Source organism: Lutjanus erythropterus, chromosome 15 (assembly GCF_056507025.1).
Source record: "Lutjanus erythropterus isolate fLutEry1 chromosome 15, fLutEry1.hap2, whole genome shotgun sequence".
Classification (NCBI taxonomy): domain Eukaryota; kingdom Metazoa; phylum Chordata; class Actinopteri; order Lutjaniformes; family Lutjanidae; genus Lutjanus; species Lutjanus erythropterus.
In genome coordinates this window covers 14,243,674-14,267,952 of record NC_139331.1, presented here as the reverse complement: position 1 = coordinate 14,267,952, position 24,279 = coordinate 14,243,674, and the positions used below count along the sequence as shown (strand labels likewise).

The following is a 24,279-nucleotide window of genomic DNA, read 5'->3' as shown; positions in this document are numbered from 1 at the left end:
TTATTATTATGTCATTTTCTAGGTGTCAAATGAAGTAGGATGACCACAGCTGTCAGTGATGCCTGCCACAGACTCTGAACCCACATCAATGGAGGACCCCCATGCAGTGAAAGATGAGGAGGGGAGCTTGACTGATATCCCCTCCTCAGTCCCTCCTACCAACGTCCCTTCCTCATGCCCGCTTGTTCCAACCACTGCGAGACCTAATTTTACTAGTGAGGCCGTGATCGAGACAAAAGCTGTCTCCATGGCGAGTACTGACTGCAGCGCTGCTCTGTCTTCACCTGCTGAAGCTAGCCCAGCCAAGCCTGCAGTCACATCGCCTACAACCATCGATGGGAACATTGAAACAAGCCCAGCTACCTCACATATAGCATCAGCATCAGACTCCCTGACATGCACTGGGATGAGCCTCATCAGCATATCAGAATCCAAACCGTCATTGCCTGTATTGCCATCCAACAGATTTGGCAGTCCAGACCAGGATGCAGACTTTCCTGCTGTGCTGACCTTCAAAGGTGTCAGCGTCACTCTTGAGAATAATAGTGTTTGGAAGCAGTTTTATGGCTTAGGGACTGAGATGATTCTCACTAAACAGGGACGCCGCATGTTCCCGTACTGCCGTTATCGCCTGTCTGGCCTTGATCCTGAGCGGAAGTATAGTCTCGTCCTGTCTATCGCTCCATCAGACGGGTACAGGTACCGCTGGAACACATCCAGATGGGAAGTGTCGGGGCCAGCAGAAAACCAGGCTCAGGGTCTGATCCGGGCATTTTCCCATCATTACTCACCCTGCCTAGGTTCAGACTGGATGGGTGGATTGGTGTCTTTCTACAAACTCAAACTGACCAACAATTCCCAAGATCATGAGGGTCACATGATCCTACACTCCATGCATCGTTACATTCCTAGACTGCATGTGATACCTGTCCCAGATGGGGTCGCGCCCACACCTGACCAACCTGTGGTTATGGGACCAGAAAGCATGACCTTTACTTTTCCGCAAACTGAATTCATGGCTGTGACGACTTATCAGAACTTTCGGATCACCCAGCTGAAAATCAATCATAATCCTTTTGCAAAAGGTTTCAGGGAGGACGGGAACAACAGCCGTCTGAACAGGATCCCTGTGGGCCTTCAACCCGAGGTGAAGACAGAAGCTCGGACTTTAAAACCTGTTGAACTTGCTGAAAGCATGGAGGAGGTTGTAGATCTGAGGTAAGTTTATATTGTTTTAATGTATTTGTTCTAGGTGCAACACGATGATATACACTCAGTAGCCACTTTATTAGATATACTCTTGAAGTCTAAAGCAAACCAGTCAGACCGAACTCTGAATCCTGACAGAGAGCTATTCATTTAACAATACATTTATTTTTACTTGCCCCTCTGAAATAACAAATACTGTTCATTCTAGAGCTGTGTAAAATGTCTATGAATTAATATTAATATCACAATAAACAAAGAAAAGGAGGCTGAAAACAACACTTGTTGCCATTTTGCATGAAAAAAATACTTAATGACTAGTCAGTTATTAAAATAGTTTCATTCTTTTTTACCATTTGCATGGGCAGCCCAGTGAATTGCCCAATATCCTAGCCCAACATGGTGTTTTCCTTGCCCTGGGCAAGTGAGCAATCCTTATTGTTGAGACCTGTAATGCAGCCCAGTACAGCACTACCACTAATTACGACACTAGTAATAAACATTTAGTTGCATTAACACTTCTCTGAAATATTAAACAAAAACAGGCCACTCTAAGAAGGGATAGACCAGTCCATTAATCAGGTTGATTATCTGGCCTATACTTGCGCCCACGAGGCTGATCAAAAAATGTCTGCAGACACGTGTGTAGGCAGCCTTTTAAGTGTGGCTGCTGTGGAATGACGGTAACGCTCTGCCTTGTGAGTTTTGGGCAGGTGGTGAAAAATTTAGTTTGGTTCCCTGTACCACAACTCTCATGCATGTTGCTGTAAATGTTTGCCTGAATGTCCTTGATCACCATTGCCTTTTCTAAATGTTAACACATTTATCCAAGTACCAATGCAAGTACTTAATAATGCCATTACAATTCTTACAGTAACTTTAAACTTCATCAGATGTTCCTCATTTTCTAAAAGTAACAGACTGTTGTTGCTGTTTCCTGCTGCTAGTGTAATCATAGTTACTGTACACATTACATTTTTGGGTAGTTTGTAGTAAGTTACTTTATTCATTTTGTGTTTCCTTATTAAGTTGTGCATTTTACTGTGTACATGCAATATTTCAGTATAATAATTGACAAACATTATTATGAACTTGAAGAATTAAGATTACTGTTACATATGATTATTACTTGATTATCATTTACAGCACTTTAACTAGTATTTTATTGACACATTTACATGTGTAGTATTTAAGTTTCTTCTGCATGTCCCTCTTCTTTAAGAGTTAATTAGTTCCTACCTGCCCATTGTGTAGGGGGGGGGGGGGGGCATGTGTTAGTGTGGTACCATGTGTGCAACAGTTATGTTTACCCTACTGTGAACCCCTGAAGAGTGAAGTTGGGTGTACTGTGCTGTCAGGCTGCTTTGGTGAAGAATAACAGGAGAATAAAGAGGAATATATAAAGAGAAGTTGTGGCAGCTTATTATCAAGAAAAGAGGGTTACAGACTGGTGGCAGCAGTGTTTTTTTTTCCCTTCGTTTTTGGATTAATCAGTCGAGGTATTCAAATAGTTTACACCCGCCAGGACTTTTTGGACAGCGGCTGGCTGCGGTCTACAGGTGCACTCTGTGCGTGTATTTCAGTTTAACATGGACTTAAATGGAGTGTCATGGACAATTGCCAAAGTCACTGCGGTCATTAGTGGATGATGACAGTCGCTGATAATGACGGTTCAACCAAAAAAGAGGATAAGCATCAACAAACTCCTTGAACCCCACACCATGTTGGATCTTTAAATGTTTTTTTAGTTTTTATTTTAACTGGCCACCGTTCACTTCAGTTGTATTGGATTTGTCTGCAACGCTGTTTTCTGCTGAATCTCCGAGAGTGTTTCATGAACTGGAGATCTTCACCCATCCTCACATCAGCACAGGAATGAGTAGATATTGAATGAAATTTCATTTTTGGGTGAACTATCGCTTTAAACAAAATAATTTTGTGGCCCGGATTATATTGCATTTTAGACATCTTGTTGCAGGCCAGAGGGAGGAGGAGCGAGAGCTGGAAGTGGCCAGAAAATAAAGAATAGGGCAAAAAACATACAAGCATTGCTATGTCCAATCTGACGAAGTCAAGCCCAATCATTCAACTGAACAAATTTCTCTTGAGGATGGGGTCTGACAGGTCATATTAAGGATGAACAACTTTATTACATATGATGCATTATCTGTTGTACGATTTTAGGAGATGCTAGAATGAAAGCATGTCACTGAACGACAAGTACATAGACATAAGCTGCGAAAAGGGTGGCCTTTAATCAAGTAAACCACTTGAATTAAAATACCAGTACAACACGCCATACCATCAAATAAATATATATTTATAATGAGATCACCATTAAATTATTTTCACTTTTTATATGTTAAGCATTCATAAACAATCTTCCTTTTTTCTGTCTCACAGCATGAAGAATGATATCGTCTCTGCTGCTCCCCATGAGCAAGAGACCAGACTGGTCCTGAAGCCCATAATGTCTACCTCTGCCAGCAAGGATGACGCATATGTCCCCTGTATGAGAGGCAATCATGCGCTGGGTGAACTTGTACTTGTGCAAAAACGTCCATGTTTGGAACCCTCAAGTGTAAGCCCCGTGGTGCAGAAAGACTTCAGAACAACACCTAAAGGAATCTCTCTGCCTCCCACTTCTACGATGTCCACCCCGGGATCATCACTGCGGTTCCGCAAGAGGAGAAAGAAGATCAGTAGACGTTGGGGAAATTCGAGGGGAAGATTGTGGAAAGCTGCGGTGGTCCAGAGCCCGTCGTTGACCGTCTCTGCACAACCAGAGCTGGATGATGTAGAAGGCCTGTTGTTTGTGTCATTCACTTCAAAGGTAAAGTACTGCAAAGAACGGTCTGCGCATGTCAGATTTTCATTTTGTCCACTTAATGTCAAATAAGTGTTGAGTTTTCTGAAGCGACACACATTTTATTAGATGTCACATGTCAGAATATTTTTTGGTGCATAGTAGAAGACTTTCTTTAAAGTTTTTAAGCTTCAGTATTCCTCTGTGTGACAGGAAGCTCTTGAGGTTCACATCAGGGACAAGCCAGCTGATAATTCAGCATCAGTATCTCCAGCATCAACACCAGTGCATTTGAAGCAAATAGGTAAGCAATGATAAGATCTCTTTCATTTGGTTGACATCTGTAACAAATGTTTTTCTGCATTCTGTGGATCTAAATGTTCTAAAAATCCCCCTGAAAACACATCTGTGGTGTTTCAGCGGATGTGATTCCAGACACTCATGAGGAGAAGATGGCACGCTTGGAGGCTCTATTGCTGCAGGACCTCCAAGGTCTCAGACACAGACAGGTCATCCATCCTGTGCTGCAAGAGGGTGAGTTCATACAAACACACATAAACACACGGCGTCTCAGCTGGCGCATACGCTGGATGCCTAGCTCAATTCAAGTGAAGAAAATGGCGTATACGCCTACCTTGACTACTTTGCTGATTCAAATAAGTCCAGGGAGAACGTCACTCAAGCTTACATAAAATCATATTTTTAACATACTCCATGCTGGCCATTATTTGTCAACTAGGAAAGCTTCGGGCTAACGTTGTTTGTTTTGTCAGCTGACAACTGCATAGTTGTTGCTGCTGGCTGACAGAATACACTGCACTGGAACAGTCTTCCCAAGCCTGTTACGTGTTGAGCCCTGCACAGACACACTGAAACGGAGTGGACCCAGTAATATAGTGTAAATATTTGTCACTCATTGACTCCTTTTTGTCCTTTTTTTTTTAAGTGGGGATGAGGTTGAGCTCGCTGGACCCAACCAATCCCATCGACCTACAGTATCTCGGGGTTCCTCTGCCTCTGCCTCCCCCAAACCTACCAGAACGAGACAATGCCAGGTCTCCTGGTGGTAAGTCAGACTGATCTTTGACAGTTTGTGTGTGCTTGATTGAGGCTACATGTTTGTCCTGGGGCACTTTGTTGGCACTGTTGGACACAGAAACGTTTGTTGTGTGTTTCCACAGGGATTCATGTAAAATCAGGATTCACATCATTTAATTGAACAGTTACTAGTTAGTTATTGGTTTACTATAAAACCTTCTGTGGATTTGAACATCAGTTAAATATTTTAACCAATTTTTACCTGACAGCAGGCAAGCCATCGTTCCCAGTTATGTTCAGATATAAACCTTACAAACAGCGCTCACCAACCATGATTAGAGTCAATGAAAGCTGTGGGCACGCTGCCTTCTGCATATTAGGGATGCCACAGTGAGAAAATTTGCCCACTTGTTAATAAACTTGTGACAACACTGGTGTTACCCACTACACCTGACATTTTACAAGAAAAGATATATACAATATTTAATATCTGAAACTTTAGAGCTTGTGCTTTATTATTTAACTTAAGATCTCACTTTGAACAAAACATATGCTTAACAGTTTGGTTCAGCACAGAGTTTAGAGTTGTAACGTCTATTGAAAATCACCCACAATGACCACAACGTGACGTCCACAAACGAGCTGTAAAACAACACTGATGCTAAGTACATTCCAGTGTTAATGTTGGGTACTTGTCAAGGCTAGCTTGGATTAGCCTTGATTCAGATGAATTAGCACCAGCTAATGCCTTTCATGGTAATGTACTGAACAACAGAATACTCACATTTATGTCTGCCTGGACTCTACGACGGTCTGTGTACTTTCCCTTCCAGTCTGTTTCAGTCTGGCCAACCATATCCAGTTGTCAAGGAGCCTCATGTCTGGCTGTCATTAGCCTACAACATTATGTTTGAAATCTGACTTTTGCTACTCTGTGGAGGGAGCTAACACGTGGATGGATGTGGGCTCTGGAACACAGAAATTAACTAAATTGGTTTTATTTCCTTTTTTATATAAATGCTAAAAGATGGCAGATGCAGTGGGCAAGTGCTGTAATCAGAGTATTCTCTGAACGCTGCCAACACAGTCTATTGTGGCAAGCCTACTTCACATCCATTGGTACAAAAGGGAAAAGTAACAAGGCCCCTGTGTAATTATAGCCAGTCTTTCGGAAATGAATATGTGATACCAAGAATGGTTAAATATATTAACATATTTATATAACACGTTTCTTTGTTTATCTTTCTCTCACAGTAGAATTATCTCTCTCTCTCTCTCTAAATTCAGACAGCACATTTACAACGCAGCCTCGTGTATTTAGTTCAGTGAATAAGCAGCAGGCTGAATAATGATCACCTCTTCCTGCAAGCCTCATCTGTAGTTTGTCAGTCAGGTCAGATTAGAGCCTTGTATGATTTCAAGATGCTGGGAGGAGGTTTGTAGTTTAGCACATCACCTAGTAATGGTTTGGAAAAGGTGTGTCTGTTACTTGAGTGAGACATTTCCATCGAGTGGGGGGGGGGGGGGGGGGGGTCTGGTACTGTGTAGTTTCTGGAACACCTCTGCTTTTTCTGTTCTTCATGGAGGATGGACATAAAGCAATGTTGAACAAAGGTCTGTAGGTGTAAAGCAAAATGTGTAGATTGTACTTTCCATGGTGCCCATGTCTAGGGCAGTAATGACATTATGGCTCATATGATCAGATTTGTTCTTAAGTGGTGCGTACCAGTGATTTAGGAGAACTTGTTGCATCACCAATTTTCTCATATTTTGCATTTTCTTTCAGATAGGGACACAATTTCAGAGTGGTCCAGACCTGTTGTAGAGTCATGTGCAGTCAGTGTGCTATGATCCAAACCAAAGTTTTTCACTAATGACTGCATTTTGCATTAGTTTGAAGATATTTTGAGTTTAAAAAGTAAATGACACTTACTAATTCTCATGTTTGACTACATTTCAAATTATAATATAACTGTACATTTACAGATAAAGCCTATAATCATTCATTCAATGATCTGTTATTACCTGCTGTCAGGTGTATTGGCCGTATACCTGCACATGCAGGTTTCGTCTGTCCAGTCTGTCTTATTCTGTTCTCTTTCTCCGTGATGAAAACTTCCCCTTAACCCTCTCCTCTCGCTGCAGTCATTGATCACGCCTTACTGTGGCAATGGCAAGTCGTCTTCTTCTTCTTCTTCTTTTTTTGTTGTTGTTGTTTTTTCCCCTCTGAAGTCATTTTCATATTGAGACATTTCTTCATTATTTAAGTGACAGTCCAACCCTCCGGTAACACGGCATTACAGCATTTGTCTTTCCCATTTCTTTGCTTTACCAGGTCTTTTAATTCCACTGCCTATTCTGTTAAAATGACAGATTTTACTTCATGGATCTCTGAAAGCAGGACGTCAAACTTCAAACTCTTAAAGTTCTTTTTTCTCTTTGATGCGATTTTCATGAATAAACACTTACTGACGTATAGGGCAGGAAGCGCAGCCATATATGGTTCTAGTGGGGTGTTAATTATGCTAATTCACAAGTCTCATGAACGTGCAATCAAATACGCATGGGTGATTAAGTTTATACTTTTCATCCATTCTGATTTGACTGACCCTGTTTGTTTGGGTTGCTCTGTCATGTACATTTTTATCCCTTTCATAATTCACTAGTCTAACAATTTTTGACAGTCGGTCAGTTTGACAGGAACATTATTTGTAGATAAATGCAGTTTGGCTTGCACCAAAGACAGGCTATCATGATAAATTAAACAGAAAACACTTTGACTTTGTACCAAGTAAAAAAAAATCAAATCAGTTTTTCTTCTGGAAGTCTGATGAAACTGTTTGAGCCTGCAGCCAAAAATCAGCCCGATCCAATGTCGAAGTGTACTTTGTGTTGACTTCACAGCATGTTCCTGACTTTCATGTTACAAGAGAAAAGGTTCAGGTTACAACCAGCCCCCTGATACCTTCCTCCCTGCTTGAATGACAAGGCACAACTCCCAAATGGAGGTTTTTCTTCTTCTAACTAACCAATAAAAACTTGGTCAAGTAAGACTCTTCTCATCAATCAACGTTTCACTGACTATTAGGGAAGCCCTATAAGAAAGGATGAAATGTCAATCAAACTTTAAGAAACCTTTTTTTTCTTTAAAAAAAAAAAAACTTAAACCAACAATGTGAGGCACTCAATATTAGTTAATTAGTACTGTGTCTTTTTAACTGAAGGTTACTGTGGTATGCTTCCTTCACAGATGAGGGTTTAGCCTTCGTCTCCCGCACAGGAAAGACAAGTGACATGACAAAAATAAAGGGATGGAAAAACAAGTTCATAAGAAGCAAAGAAATGTCTCCTTCTAACTGTGATGGTAAGGTTTGCTCGTCTTGTAGCTGCAGTGTCCCTTTTATCATTCAGTGGGATTAGTACAGTCATTCTACTGTAATTACCAAAAGATTAACAGTACTGAAACCAACTGAATGAACTTGTGTCTGATTCATTATTCCTCAGTGATGAATTAAAGGCTCTTTATTCTCTCCTGAAGGATCACAGAAGAACCTATCTGCCTTCTGCAGCAACATGTTGGATGAGTACTTGGAAAGCGAAGCCCAGTACATCAGTGAGCGTGCTGCTGCTTTCTCCACAAACCCTGAGGGCTCTGTGGCCTATCAGCTGCCCGTTAAAAGCTCCAGCTACGTAAAGACTCTGGACAGCGTGCTCAAACATCGAAAGTCTGCTTCCAAATTCTCAGTGGGGACAAACAAACCTTGTCCTCTTTCCCACAAACCTGCCCTCTACTCTGCCCTGATGACACCAGCTCCTGCTCTGGCCCGCCCCATGACCCCTGTTCAGGCTCGAGCTCCGTCCACAAAGTCGTCTACTCCTTTTGGGTCTAATCGCACTGGTTTAGTTTCAAAGAGGTGAGGACATGTAATTTGCCTTAACTTTTAGGTTCTCAACTGTTCTGGACACATTTGGCAACATTTTCAACATATTTTTCATGTTTTTGTGCACTTGATTAGTTCTTTTTAGACCTGCAATTTATTTTGTTGATGAATTTACTGATTCTTTCTGCAATAAATAATTTGGTCTGTAAATAATCTGAAAATAGTGAAAAATTATTTATAATTTCCTGAGGTGATATTTCAAGTCTAATGGGACATCTTAGCATGACTTTTCATGTCCAACCAACAGCCCAAATCCAAAGATTTTCAGTTTACTGTGATGTAAGACGAGGAAAAGCAGCAAATCTTCACACTGGAGAAGCTCTAACCATCAAAGTGTTTGTCATTTTTGCCTCAAACAGATTTCTAAAAGAATTGCCAATTATTTTTCATTAGTAAGTCTTTAATATGGAATTTCTTGGATGAATCAGCCACAAAACATGTAAAGATGTTTCTTGGCTGATGACATGAATATGCAATAGCTAGAGAAAAGAGAAACATAATCTCATACCACCATTCAACATGCATTTTATTCTCCACTTTTGTTCCTGTAATGCCCATTTTAACAACTGTTACTAGCAGATTCTGTTCTCAAAAATGCTGATTGTACTGGTTACATTTATTCATTTCCTTATTTTCATATATGTGTATTTCTATAAATATATTTACCTTTAAGCTAAGGGCTCACTGGGCAACTTGTACCTTACTTTTATGTGGACTTTACGCCCCGATTGCAGGACAGTTTGAACACTTATTGTACACTTTGTCACTTACATTTTTGCACACTACGAATGTTGCAAAACCCGTATCAGTTAAATCTTTCTAAGCTGTAGAGAGATCCATCTTTCAAAGGCAGCACATACTCTGACTTTTTCCTGCTTCCCTTATAAACATTCTTGATTCTGCGATTATTTTTGTAAGACTAATCTACTCATTTCATCTGGTCTGCTCAGATTGTCTTCATACAAGCAAGTGACCAGTCAGAGATCAGCAGTGAACTTTGGGCAGAATCAATGGATGTCACAGAGACCTGTAGGCTTCACTAAGTTCCAGTTCAAACTGTTGCTGATGGAGCTTGGAGCTGTGAACGAGGGTCTGAACAGAACACAGCTAACGCCAGACAGGCTCTCAGTGGCTCTGTCTGTAGTGCTGACAAAAGACGTATGCAACATATTTCATTTATTGATATATTGTCATTTTTTGTCATTAATTTTTAAAGGTAACTCTTGCTTTTCTGATATAAAGTGTGAATTGCTAAGTTAGAGGCACAAATTAACATACTGACAGGCAGAAAAAGCACTTGTGAATATTTAAAATTATTTTGATGACTCTGCGTTCCTTTCAATCAGATGCAGCCCAGCCAGGTCTTGAGAGTATCCCACTATCCAGCTGAGAAATCTGAGGCACCTGAATGTGGTCAAGACTTCTGCAGATTGGGCTGTGTGTGTTCCAGTCTCCAGCATCTGAACAGAGGTCCCCTCCACTGCCGGCGGCCTGAATGCATGTTTGGCTGTGCCTGCTTCAAACGCAAGATCACCAAGCAGACGAACGTGGTGGAGAGGGAAGAACAGATCCAACCTGTTTACTGTAAGATCAGGTTATTTTGACATCCTTTGTGTACACTGTTTTTTTTAATTATTATTCTTATTATTTACTATTATGTTTTTGGATTGTGCATCCGTCTGTCCATCTCAACTTTACCATTCAACTTTCATTAAATTCCTTCAAAGTCTTGACTGCTTAGCCTCTAATACCATTTTTGAAGGTATCCCATTCAAAAGGTAATTTACTAAGAATCCAGCATACTGTAGTTGATCGTTTCTTTCTGTTTTTAGCTTTTGTTTCCTGCTTAATTTGGTCATTCAACCCTCAGTAAGTCTGAAGTGTTAACAAGACCCTATTATTCCTCCCCAGCTATGACTAATATGGAACATGTGGTGCAGCCTCGCCCAGGCTCCCATGCTAACAAACTGTGGAAACGCGACGTTGATGGTGATGAGGATACAGACATGCTCTTTGTCCCCAAAGGCGCTCCTCTCCCTGTGGTCCCTCTAAAGCCCCTAAAACGCAACAGTGTACATTGTCCACCACAACAGGTAAGACATAATTTCTCTATGAGAGGTTTTTACAGCTTTTGTACAAAAAGTGTTTTATTTGAGCTTTAAATTCTTGTAGATATGACTAATTATTTACTAGAGCACAAATTGGGAGAGCTTAAGTGTGACAGTCTGTGCTTACATTTATTTACTTTTTGACTTTTTTTTTAAATTTTAAACTTGAATAGAGGGCATCCCAGATTCGAGAAGAGGAGAAGGGTCCAGTGTATAAATACTTGGAGAGTATGATGACATGTGCACGTGTAAGAGAGTTCAACAGCAAGCCTCCTGAAATTCCCATGTACCCCTCGGTCCCATGTAACTCTACAGCAGACACCACTGAAATAAAGCAGGAGATGACCACTGATATCCTGCCGAAGGTGTACTACAGAACTGTAATGCCTGTTAAAAAATCAGGTAAGAAACCAAAGAAGATGCAATACATGCTTAAAAATTTTTATCTTTTGTACTCATTTTGTTTTCCCACTCATGGTTGGATGATACACCTAACATGCCTTGACTGTAAACCATTTGTTGCTATACACAACCACAATGCATTCTGTCCCCCAGCAGACAAGACTCCTGAGGGATCCACATCCAGCGAAGCAGACGCGAGAAAGCAAATCGAGATACAATCGGCATGTCCGTGGGACAAGGACCGCAAAATGGTCCTGGAAGCTTTGTGCCGACGCATGAAACACGACAGGCTGTCTCAGCGCTTCTTCATAGGGCCGTACCGCATCCGCCCGGTCGCCAAGATCTTCATGAAGAAACCCAGCGGCAACATTGTCACCTACAGGGTGGGTCTCTGAAGAGTAATGCACCCACCTGGCAGTAACAAGTGATTCAAGACCGTGATGTTCTGTATGTTGTGATGTTTAAAAAGTAGGGTGCAGTAAAATGTATTGCAGGTATTGTCTTGCCTCCTGAATAGTCAGTGCAGTTGTTCTGATTGATTAGCCACCGATCGTTATTGGCCGATATTCATTCAATTATTTTGATCGCTCAAGGCTGATCAGATGAAATAGCAACAAGGTATGAAATAACACCCACCAAGTGGATTTTTTGTTTGGCAAGTAAATCTGAGAAGGCTGTCCTCCTCTAATTGTTTGGCAATGTCTACCGATTTGTCCAGACTGAAACATTGTATATGGACAGGGTTAGCTGTCTCATAGCAGAAAAGCCAACTTAGTCAAAAGCTATCCACTGTTGTCACCCCCGCTATCACTCTGAAGGCAACCTCCAACTGTCTCACTCAGCCGAGAAAACTTTCCAGCAAAGGGAGGGGGCAGATTAACTCTCACATCCCTGCCAGGCGAGCGTCTGACATGCTTCCCTGTGCCAGGTTTAAAAGGGTCTTCATGTCTGCACTGCATGTCCATAAGTTAGTTGTTTTAAGCTTGAAACAAAATTAACCAGCTGGTTATACTGAGGAAGTGAAAGTATGAAATCAGTAGAGGCATGATTGAAAGAAACACCATAACAGCAGCCTGCAGAAAAGAATCATCACTGCCGCTATTGTAACAAAGCATCTTGGTTTCGCCTAACTGGGCAGGTTTAATAAGAAAATAATAAATGGCACGTGGAGATATAACATTAGTGCAGTGACCAGCAACTGCAGCTTCTTTTCCCACAAGTCTAAAATGGAACAACACTGCTCTGAGTGGCCATACTACCTCAAATACGGAAAGCTTTGAAATGTTTGAATGCTATGACGGTAGAGGGCTCAGTGGCTGATGACTGTTAGCCATTGCTGGTAACATCATCCATAGGCTAAACCCTACCGCTGCACTGCTGGGTAAACGTTTGCACCAAAATCATCATGTAATAAAAAAAAGAAAAACCTATGATGAGAGTTTGTTCTGCATTTTGGTGTCATTTAGGGGCGCTTAGCTTCTGTCCTCTGCTGTCTGTCAGAATTGAGACACATTAACAAACAGGGGTCAGGGATTTCAAGGTGCATTCAGGTACAACTCATTAACATCACTTTTTATGGCAAAGCACATGCACGCTGACATGGACTTCACTGGCATGTAAACTTTGAAATTTTTTCTTATTTTTCTTTGTTGAAATACATAGGCCTATATCGGTCATTACTCTTCTTTCGCTACAATATTTTTAATAATTCAGTGACAAAATCCAATTAATTTCTACTTTGGCAGATTTGATAAATTCTATTTAAAGGAAAAAAAAATGTTATCAGCAAAGTCGACCATATTCTTGTACCCAAGTACCCCTGTAGTAATTTTCAAGTTGTTACACTTACTTTTAATCTACAGTATTGTTGATGGTTAAATAAATTATGCTTCACAATAAAAGCTTCTAAAGTCATCAGTATACTGCTTCCAGTGATTGATGATTGGATCCTAGAATTCTGACTTGATACATTTAACTTTAATTTACTGACTTACTGCCTTGACAAGAACATCTGATCCAAAACAGACCGGCCTCTAAATATTATTAGTTCCCAGTGATTGTTCAGATGCAGCAGCTTTTGTCCTTATTTTATAACTTGCATTAAAAAAAACATTTCCTGCTCTACTCCACCTTCCCTCCTCTAGATACACATCAGTAAACCATCAAAAGCCAGTGATAATGACGAAGATGAAACTGATGACAGCGATGAGGAAAGGCATGCAGATAAAAGTGGGGATGAGGACATTGAGCCAGAAGAGGAAGAGGAAAATGAAGAGCCAGAGATGCCACTTGGAGTCATGCCCTTCCTGAGTGGAGTGTTACCTGCTGGCAGACTGAGAGCCAGAACCAAACCTGTCGGCTGCCAAGCATATGGACTAATTCAGGTCAGGCTCAAGGAAATGCCATCTATGTATATCACTGTTAATATGGTTACATCTGGGGTGGAACCACATGATCAAAGGCATAAAAGGGATAGTTTTGATTTTGATTTTGAAGCATTTGAACTACTGGTGTAGGACAGGGTCAGCAGCAAAACATATTTTAGCCACATAAAAAATCATTATCAGTTTAAGTGTATGCTGTATTCAGAATATTTTCACTGCTGTTCCTTGCTGTCAGACAGCTTTTTCTGATGAGAAACTGCTCTTATATAAGCCAAACATCGGTCTGTCCAAACCAACTAGACTCTTTGGGCAAAAACACTAATTTTACTTTGCAGAACAGGGGAGTTGCTGGTCTACCACTGCCTCAACTTATTAGTTTATTTATGTTAAAACATATTTTGCTGCTGACCCTGTCTGCTGTCGTTCATTGCTTAGCTTCCTACACTGCTTCCTGCTGCTTCTCCAAACTAGGAATGCTATCTACTGTAGTTAATGTACTGACTATGGATAAGCAACTCATACAACCCCACTTGAAATCATCTGAACTGTCCATTTAATGTTGTTAAGGGGGAAAAAACATGTATTTTAAAAGACAAGTTAAATGTATGCAAGTCATATTTACATAGTTCTTCCTTTACAGGTAAATGGAAAAGCCTACAACCAGGCCAGACTGTTGCTCGGGAACATGGGCTCTCTGCATCCAGCTAACCGCCTCGCAGCATACGTCACAGGCCGGCTGCACGCACCAGCTGACGACTCTCAGAAGAACTCCCAAAAATCAGACCCTACAAACAAAACCAACCCTCTTGGTCCTCTGCACATAAAGGCTGCTGGCACAGTTGTCCCTCCAATTATAACTGCAAGGAAAACCACTGAGCTGAAGACACCCGCACAGCTGCCAGGTAAAAATGCTCACTCTGACCCGAGCACAAGCACTTAGTTTTTAACTTGTCATTCCCCAAAGGAGGAAAAAGTAATCAACTCGAGAACCCTCCAATACAGACACACCTGCAGCTACTGCAGATTATTGAAATCATGTGAGGAAATAAAAGTAGCACCATGTTAATGTGCTGCTTATAAATTTAGTTTCCAGCAGATAAAAACCAGAACTGACAATTTTGGCAAAACTCCTTGTACATGTAGGGAGGATATAACTGGATGCACACAAAGTTGTGTCTACATGCTATTTCCATGTTATACTTAGAAACACTAATCTGGGCAACATTAAATGAAACTATTGTCCCTAATTCACAATATTAGAGAATCAAAGGAAGCACCTTTATGTTTTCCATTCCTTAGGATTATCTTGAAAGGTTGCAGTTCTTTTATCATTTAAACTAAGCACATATGTTGAAATCAAATTGTTATTTTAGTGGCACTTTAATTTACAATACAGTTGTATTTTAATAACATGTAACAAGCCATACTTTGTTTTCATATTGGACAAAAACTAGAAATAATGTTCATAATTTTGACCTTCTGTCCCTTACTAGACTTGATTAGAGGGTAATTAGGGACACATTACAACAAACTGTACTGTAAACTAGAGTGAAAGTGACATATCCAGTGGAATCAAGGATTTGGTGTACTGTAAAATAAAGTGTGACCGTTATTTCTTTGTCTCACCTCCCTGCCCTGCATTGTTTTGTTTATTCAGTTCAGGGATCCCAGCCAGACTCGTGGAGAAAGGGATCCATCACCTTGCCACAGCTTTCACAAAACTCCTCGACAGTCAGCCCTGTCCAAACATTTGTCTCAGGCCAACACAGCTCGGTCGGTCCCTTCCAGAACGGTTCCGCATCCTCGCCTGTCTCTCTCACCGTCTCGCCATCGCTGAAAACTCCCAGCTTCTTAGGACAGAGTGGGACCTATTCATTCAGGATCTGCCCCCCAACTAACCAAGGCACCAGAGGCCAGAAGCTACCAGGAGTCACCCTGCCTGGGGGCTTCACCCTCATTCAGCTCCCTAAACCCGGAGCTGCTGCAGCTGCACAGCAGTCTGTGAGCAAAGCAAATGTGTCTGGTTTGGATAAAGCTCTGCCACAAAAAGATGGCTTGTTAAAGTTTAGCCACTTATCAGCTAAGCCAGGCTGGCCTAGTTTGGGCACCTTGACTGGAGGTAAGGGCCTGTTGAGCAGCAGATCAGGGGAGCCTGGATCCTCCCGTGAGCTGAGGTGTGATGAGAAGATGCCCTCAGACGAGAGCGATGAAGCCAATGGGCAGGTGGACTCAAACCTTGATCTTGAGGACTTAAGCTCTGACTCCTCAGACTACTGTGCAGAGGCTGATGAAGATGTAAGTATGAGGACTGAGAAATGTTTTTGTTTTCAATTAAACATTTATTTCACTGAAACTAATTAAAGGTTTTGTAGTTTTAATTTTATCAGCTATTTTTTGTTCTGTCTTAGCGGTCCTGTATCAAATGTCCTTGATAGTTTTTATTCATTTATTGAACCTCATCCTGTCCTTTTTTAATGAAGTTTTAGTTAATTAGTCAAAGAAATCCATAACTATTTTAGTCTATCTTTAGTCAATGAAGATTGTTGATAATTTAGGCTATTTTAGCCATCAGATTATATTGAACATTTTAGTCAGTCTAGCCAAGGCAAAACCAATACTTTTTTTAACTTTTATTTCACATAAGATTTGTCTATTTTCATTGACAAAAAAGAGACACTGAACATTATAAAGAAACTTTGATTAAGTTTTTATTTCTTAATTACATTATCGCCTTTCGTCTTTTTTTTTCTTCAACAATGTTGCATGTTCATGTGGTCAGTCAGTGTTGCAGTGATGCTGTTGCCGTCTGCTCGCTGTCTCATCTTAGTCACGGAAAAAAGGTTGCTGACAATATAATTATATATTATAAATTGTAATGCATAAATAACAACATAATATCTAATCCTGTGATTGTTGTAAATGTAGCTAATTGTTCCAGCTTGAAAAACTGCATGTCGTTGAATGTTTTTCCTCAGGACGAGGTTGTGGACATTGAGACCATAGAAGAAGTGGACCAAGGAATGGCCATCGCCCAAATGAAAGAAGCAGTCAGAAGAGCACAGATGTCTAGGTAATACATGTGAATGTGTGTGTGTGTGCTTGTAAATGAAAGGGTGTGCAGCATGTGGACATGTTACATACTGTAATACTTTTTGCACCTCAAAGTTTCATTAAACTCTTGTCTGCCTGCAGAGATTCCAGTGATGATTTTGGATCAGCGAACGTCCTGGTATGACCTTTTCGTCACTGTAGCAGCCTTTTTCTCACACAGCAAAATAGGTTTTTTCAAAGTAATTCTTTTGATAGAGCCAATATCAACCTCATATCATCACCCTCTTTCAATAAATTTAAAAAGTATAATTTATTTTATTTTATACTATGTATTTTGAGTACAGATTCCTGTCAGTATCATTTGTGTTTATAAATATCTCTGCTGTCTCTCCATCCCAGAGTCTGACTGACGTTCAACATGGTGATGCTAGGGATAAAAGGAGGCGAAAGAACCACACGGTGCTAGAAAGGCAGAGACGCACTGAACAGCGGAACCTTTTCGACAAGCTCCAGTCCGTCCTTCAGGCTGACCCCAAGGTTCCTAGGCTCCGCCTCCTCTCAATGGTCAGTTCCTCAGCCACATCCTCCTCGGACAGGATTTACCTCTGTTCAGTTATCGAACTACAAACTACTAGAATTTTTTAAAAATTTAAATAATCTGTTTGGTCTTAGTCATAAACTGACTGTAAACCGCTTTAGAGCCAAAACCAAGAGTGAGAAACTAGCCACTTTAGTCATAATAGAGAGATTAGCTACTCTGAAGCCCCTGAAAATTTGGCTTCAAATGTTAAATATTTCTCCATAACATGAAAGTTATAATATGCAACATTTCTACACTAAAAAAACTAGATTTGTGTTATATGTTTCGTTGTACTTTCGTACTTACGTGATCCCAAATGTTTCCAACAATGGTGAAACCCAGAGAATCCTGTACTGTGTCCACGGTATTGGTGCGTTTCCTATTAGCCACTAGTCACTTTAACTTCCTTGGAACGATGTAATAGGTCAGATATGTATTGATTTATTGTTTACATATTAAAAGAATAAAGATGAAATAAGAAACACTCAAATTAAAAGTTAAGAAAAACATTAAGTATCATACATTAAGATTTTAACACTCAACGAAACAAAAAAAACATTGAAATGTGTCATATGAAATAACCAAAATTGGCTGAGCTAAAATTTTCAGTCTTTCGAAGAATCTTATAGAGAGAAAATATTTTCAGAAGATTTGGATAATCATGACTGTAGTTAACAACCAGAGAATTTAATACGCAAACTAGAGCCAAACAGTTATATCAATTGGCTGTTATTATTGCCCCAATATTGGCCCAGCACAGCTATATTAATCTTTATCTTTATCCATATTGGCGTATATTTTGTTTGCCTTTTTTTTTAACAGATTGTAATGTAGATTATCTACTGTTTTTTTTTTTTTTTTAAGTTTTATAGGCCATATTTTATGTGTATAATACCAGTACAAGCTTACTGTTTCTGTTGCACTGATGTCATTTTGGATTTGATATAAATAAATAAAGAATTTCAGTGACATCACAATTTTTTTTAACACAAATATTGGTACCTGCATTTGCCACAAAAATCCAGTATCGATTGGGCTTTTACGTTTGCATTCATCCTGCTGTAAAACTTAGAACCTGTTTGAGCCATGTTTGATTTACCATGTCTAGCCACCTTGTAGTTTTAGCTGTACATACTCTACATACAAACTAAAAGAATTACAGACATCCACAGGAACTCTTATTTTCATTTATTTCAAGAAACAGACGTGTTTTCAGCTGTACAATGTTGAGTTATACTGGTGAAATAACTCTTAAATACCATCATTATGTAACTGTGATTGACAGCAGAAATGGCTTTAAATGCCCTCTAATACACACAATTTGTTATTCATTCTATACAACATTGTATGCTACAAACTAGCATCAGAAAAGAATAATTACTCCAAATAAATGTGTGCATGTTGCAGATCTGTGTATAGCCATCCACTTAAACTGTTTTGCAGATAAAAACCAGTTCAGCATTCATGCTTGTTCCAAGTTTGACAAGATAATTCATTCACAACTCTGTGTTTGCAGTCTTCAATCCGTTTTGTTGTGTCTACAGGCCCTAAGAGAAATCAAGCATCAGGTTGATACCGCCAAATATCTGGAGGAAAAGAAGAGGACACTGGTTCGGTTGCAGTCTGTCTACATCAGGGAGCTCTCCCTTTTGTCTGGTGCGTACAACTTGTGCTGCCGCATGTTGTTACTCATTGTACTGAAGTCTCACTTTGTGCTGATTTTTGTACTATTTAAATCAGTTTTGGAAGAATTAGTTTAAATTACTGATCTTGTATTATCTTAAAGGTATAGTAGCTATTTGAAGTGGGGTTTATGAGGTACTTATCAATAGTCAGTGGATTTACCCATAGTAGATGGCTGTCAGCAAACTCCCACTTTGGTGAAGCAGATAGGAGTAACAGCATGGAAGCCAAAAAACTGTAGTTGTGTATTTTAGCCACCTAAAAAGACCCAAAAGAATAAGTATCACGTTCAGTGAACGCTATATTGAGAATATTATCACTGCTTTACCTTAGTGTCAGATGGCCTTTTCTTCTTCTCGTTCAACCAGACTCCAATCGCAAAATCAGTCATTTTTCCTCATTGAACACAGGCATTGCAGCTCTACCACTGCCCTGATAATTGTGCGTTTGTTTGCGTTATTGCATGACTTTGGTGAATCCAAACTATCCTTTTAAAACACCCAAGTCAAAACAATGACGCAAACTAACAGATCGAGGCAGTAGTAGATCATCAACTTCTCTGTTCTGGGAGAAAGAATTACTGATTTTGCCAATGGAGTTTGGTTGGTTTGAAAAGAAAGATATTTGACTTATAACCATTGGAAAGGGTAGATAAAGTAAAAAGGTGAAATATTCCAAGTACAGCATACATCTGAACTGACTTGCTGTCACCACCTACTGTAGAAAAAAATAATCAGAGATACCCCTTTAAATCATGAACAATGAAAGACGTGGCGTGTATGAATAACAGCAAATTCCAGATGTTGTAGATGTTAACATTTAAAGCTGTGTCTGTAACTTGTGTTATGAAATTTCTACTTTGTAGGGAAGTCCGAGCAGCTGATCAGAAACAAGCTGAGAGAGATCTGCGAGAGGCAGAAAATGAGGGAAAAGACAATGAAATGGAGCCCCTTCTTTTCCAATCTACTCCAGTCCAGAGCTGCTCTTCTGCAAGCCATTACTCCAGAGTCTGAGCACCAGCCCACGCCACTGTTAAAGCCTGAACTCTTCATGAATCCATTTCTGCCATTTCTGCCCAAACCACAAACGACTGCAGCCCAGAACAGTGTAGACCAGGCACCAAAACCCACGCCACATCCTTTGCCTCTGGCTGTGTCCTCTCCAGCCCAGGCTGAGGTCCCTGCACCCTCAACACAGGCAGAGAACCAGCCAGGTGAACTTGAAGCTCCAGCCCAGGTCAATACATCCATTTCCCAAATGTGCCAGCCTCTAGTCCCTGCAGTCGCAGCTACGCCTCTGGCCTCCGCAGGTCAGGACAGAATGTCACCTACACCCACAGCACTCAACTCAAACAAACCCTCTGCCTCCCCCTCCCCCTCACAGTCACTTACTCTTCCTCTGATTCGCTCTAAGACTGGCAGAATCATACTTCCCTCTTCTCTGAAACCAAGTAAGTTAAGACACCCTGCTGAGACCTTGATTTACATGATACCTTTGGTATTTTTCAACCTGAATCTTGTTTTCCCGTGTTTTTGTGTCTAGGTGACTAATGGAGACAACTGTTTTATTGAGACTGGTCCAGTATTGAGGGAGACTGTTGCAGCCAGCAGAAGCATGACTGAGCTGCAACGTAATCCTTATTGGCCACTGCTTACTATCAATGTACGTCCACTAAAAGTGCATGTTCTGACAGGCTCGGATTGTTATTCTTAGTGTCTGACAACATTATGGAAAGAATTGCTACAGAGAGAGACCCCAGATTAAACTCCATTTGCAAAACAAATTTTAACATTAGCGTTGTCATTCAGACAGAAACAAAATAAAACTGATCAGAAACATCTTGGCTCATCTTTCCACTGTCCCAACAATCACCAGCTCCGGTTTGGTCAAATAATATAGTCAAATTAACCTACACAGTGTTAATTGTGGAAGTATTCTGGCTGTACATGCTATTTCTGACCAACCTCCCTCTAAAGTGGTGAATTAAGGGTTTATTTTGTTGAGACTAGAATTGGTGATTGCTGGAAAACTGGAAAAATGAGCTGAAGTGGTTTTGGTGAGTTTTATTTTGCTCTGTCAAGTCTGTGAAGATGTTAAAACGATCCTTTTTGCAAAAGGAGTTTTGTTTAACCAGAACGGCTTTTTAGTGCTTTCACCAAACTAACCAAACATATCTTATTACTTAGAAAAGGTCTTTCCTTGTATGTTGTCAGACAGAATAACAATTTGAGCCTGTCAGTGGTAAAAACAAGCACTCTTAAGGATTACATTACAGTTTAGTTTTGTCTTTGCCCGCTGCAGCACTCTCCCTAAATACTGGAACAATCTACAACAATCTAAAGCCTTGTTGTGCCCATTAGTCACTTAGATACAAAAACATTGCAAAATAGGGTCCAGGTTTAAAAATGCCCTAAGTTACCCTTTAATCCCAGAGTCAGATTCTCTTAATTTATATGCATTCTCGTTTCCTACTGATATATTTTCTTCTTCTTCTTCTCACAGTTGGTAATGGCTTCTACACACTCATGGTTTTGAACCCAAAGCGGACAGGAGAGGATGGTGAGGTTAACACGCAGCCCTCTGATGTGGACTCATCCAACAACCAAGACAAGAGTCATATTTTGGAGGAGGACAAAACTGTCCAATCATCAAAGTCTGAACCAAAGAGTTCAGGCGTAAAAACCTCCCTGCTTGAGCTTTGCCGCCTGAACAAGTCGATCTTTTTGCCTTCAGTGGCTCTGCAAAAGAACAGACAGGCAGGTGGCGCAGTGATAGGCTCGAATAAAATGCCGTCAGCTGCCTGCTTGAGTTTCAACAGTGTGCATCAGAGTTCTACTGTTCCTGATTCTGTTAAGGCGGAGCCTGATCCGAGCACTCCTGTAGCCCGCCGTGGCAGAGGCAGGCCTCGAAAGAACCGTCTTGATAATAATGGAGAACCTTCAGGAGAAGACACTAATAAAACTATGAGTGAAAGTGAAATGTCTGTTCTGATTGAAGAGAGTGAAAAAACTACTGTGAAGGCAACCGAGGACAGCCCAGAAGTGGTTAATGATAACCCGGTGTCTGTCAAGCGAGGCAGAGGAAGGCCTCCAAAGCACCTGCGGAGTCCTTCCGTCATGCAAGCAGGAAGCAGTCAATCTAAATCCAACGGGGACAGTCCCTTCAGACCTGACACTAAAACCATGGAAACCCTGGATACGACCACCCTGAACGCATCTCGGCCTTTAACGCGCGGCGCTTTAGGCAAGGATTTCCCCAGTGCCAAGAAACGCTCCTGGATAGACATGGAGAAGGAACTGGAACCAGAGCTCGAGTCTGAATCTGAATAGTCCTCATCTCTTCCTTTCACTACAAAAGCCAACGCACACAGTCATGTGACCTCAGTTTGTCGTCTTGGAGCTTGATGCTGCTCTGTTCTCTATAATGTTAGCACAAAACTCAGTGGACCTTTTTCATACTGCAGAGAAAAGCTGTTTTTGGTACAAAGAATATAAAGAAAAGCATTAATTGACCTGCTGAATGTATGAATGACGTGAATAATGACTCCCACATTCAGTTTTGAGTTTGTGTTTTCTTCACCTGCAACCATGTTAACTTATCAGAACCTAGATAATGAGATTGATTCTTTTTGATATGTTGAAATCATGTATTACTGATCTGTCTTATGCAAATGTGAGAAACTGTACAGATCGCTAAAATGTTAAGCCTTACTGTGTATAAACATCTGTATCCTGAACAGGATTGAGATCTACACTGCTTCATTAACTGTAAAATGTAAATGTTGTCTTTTTTTTTATCAAGTGGTAGTTTGATTCATTTTTTTCCCTTTATAATTGTTGTTTTACTAACTCAGTGAAAATCATCTGTAGTAGCACTTTGTTTTTGGTAGAAACCATCTACGATGCCTCATGTCTTTGCTTTTGTCTGTGCAGTAACAGTAGTGATCTGCACTTTGGGGAGTTAGTTCAGTAATATGCACATAAACCTGATCTGTCAAAAGCAATCAAGATAAAAGTTATTAGCCATATATGTATGAAAATGACCTCTGTAAATATTGTCTTTCTTTTTTTAATTATCTGCATTTACCTACTTTGCGGATGATTTTGAAACACTGGTTTGTCCTGTTACTTCAGAAAATGTGAAAAATCCTGTGGCCTTTAAAAAAATAATAATAATAAAAAAAATTACATGCAGTTATTATGGTGCCCTTCAGTCACTCAAAAACAAAATCATTTGGTATCAGTTTCATGGTTTTGAGAGAGAATTTTTGTGTGAACAAGCGTTAATTTTTTTGTGTGTAGAAAGTAATACTCAGTGTTTTGGGGGAAAAAAAGACCAAATGTAACTTAATTTTCAATGTGGTAGACCTTTTTCACAGCAGCCACATTGATACAAACTAGTGTAAACACAGGTGTTACCAATGATACTAATTAACAGAACTTTAATTAGTATCACTGGCAACACCTTTTGTTTGGTTCCTGCACTACTTTCATGTGAAAATGGCTGCTGTGAAAAAGGTCTATTTTCTGTTTATTTCAATGAACACATCACACACATTTTACACCAATCCTGTCTTCAGTAATTACTGTAGGAAACAGCAACAATCAGGCCCTTTTGTGTGAACATAACACTCACTTAACCTCAGCAGACCATCTGAATATAGTCTCTTGCAGTTGCATTATTACAGCAACACGTAGCTGTCTTAACTGACAGCAGACATGTCCCATTTGATTACTAATGTTTTCAGGTTTAAATTATTTACATAAATATAGAAATGAGTGTTATTAACTGGGGAAAGTAGAGTGAAATATGTGGATTCAAAGCATACTTGTATGATGTAAAATAATCCTTTGTTTACCTTTTTAGTACGTGTCAGAACATGCAGTGTTTCATTTGAGAGGAAATTTTATACATTACATTTTCAGGTTACAGTATTGCACACTACTTTGTGTATCACAGAAGTTTGATACTTGTAACCTTGGGCCACAGTTTTGAATAGCTGAAATCAAAAAGTTGGACATACAGCAGAACAGTGCACATGGTGTGCATTAGATCACATGGTTGTGGTGACCATCAGAGA

General features: G+C 40.2%; 1 protein-coding gene across 1 annotated transcript; it reads left to right on the top strand.

The window, feature by feature from the left end:
* Positions 1 to 26: 26 nt before the first annotated feature.
* Positions 27 to 22,935, top strand: mgab (MAX dimerization protein MGA b). The gene is made up of 21 exons (XM_084737438.1): positions 27 to 1,218; positions 3,610 to 4,039; positions 4,226 to 4,316; positions 4,433 to 4,546; positions 4,959 to 5,078; positions 8,301 to 8,414; positions 8,589 to 8,964; positions 9,942 to 10,149; positions 10,338 to 10,575; positions 10,903 to 11,084; positions 11,285 to 11,501; positions 11,658 to 11,884; positions 13,646 to 13,885; positions 14,526 to 14,787; positions 15,543 to 16,180; positions 16,861 to 16,955; positions 17,078 to 17,114; positions 17,336 to 17,500; positions 19,061 to 19,172; positions 20,065 to 20,649; positions 21,702 to 22,935. Exons 1-21 carry the CDS (start codon positions 59 to 61, stop codon positions 22,526 to 22,528), a joined length of 6,438 nt encoding a protein of 2,145 aa, XP_084593564.1. The 5' UTR covers positions 27 to 58; the 3' UTR covers positions 22,529 to 22,935.
* Positions 22,936 to 24,279: the final 1,344 nt, after the last annotated feature.

Bases quoted from the DNA above. Each gene is read 5' to 3' on its own strand.
- mgab (XM_084737438.1), top strand. From the start codon at position 59: ATGCCTGCCACAGACTCTGAACCCACATCAATGGAGGACCCCCATGCA. The intron at 11,502-11,657 runs GTAAGAAACCAA...GTCCCCCAGCAG, and splicing joins AATGCCTGTTAAAAAATCAG to ACAAGACTCCTGAGGGATCC. The intron at 16,956-17,077 runs GTAATACATGTG...GTCTGCCTGCAG, and splicing joins AGAAGAGCACAGATGTCTAG to AGATTCCAGTGATGATTTTG.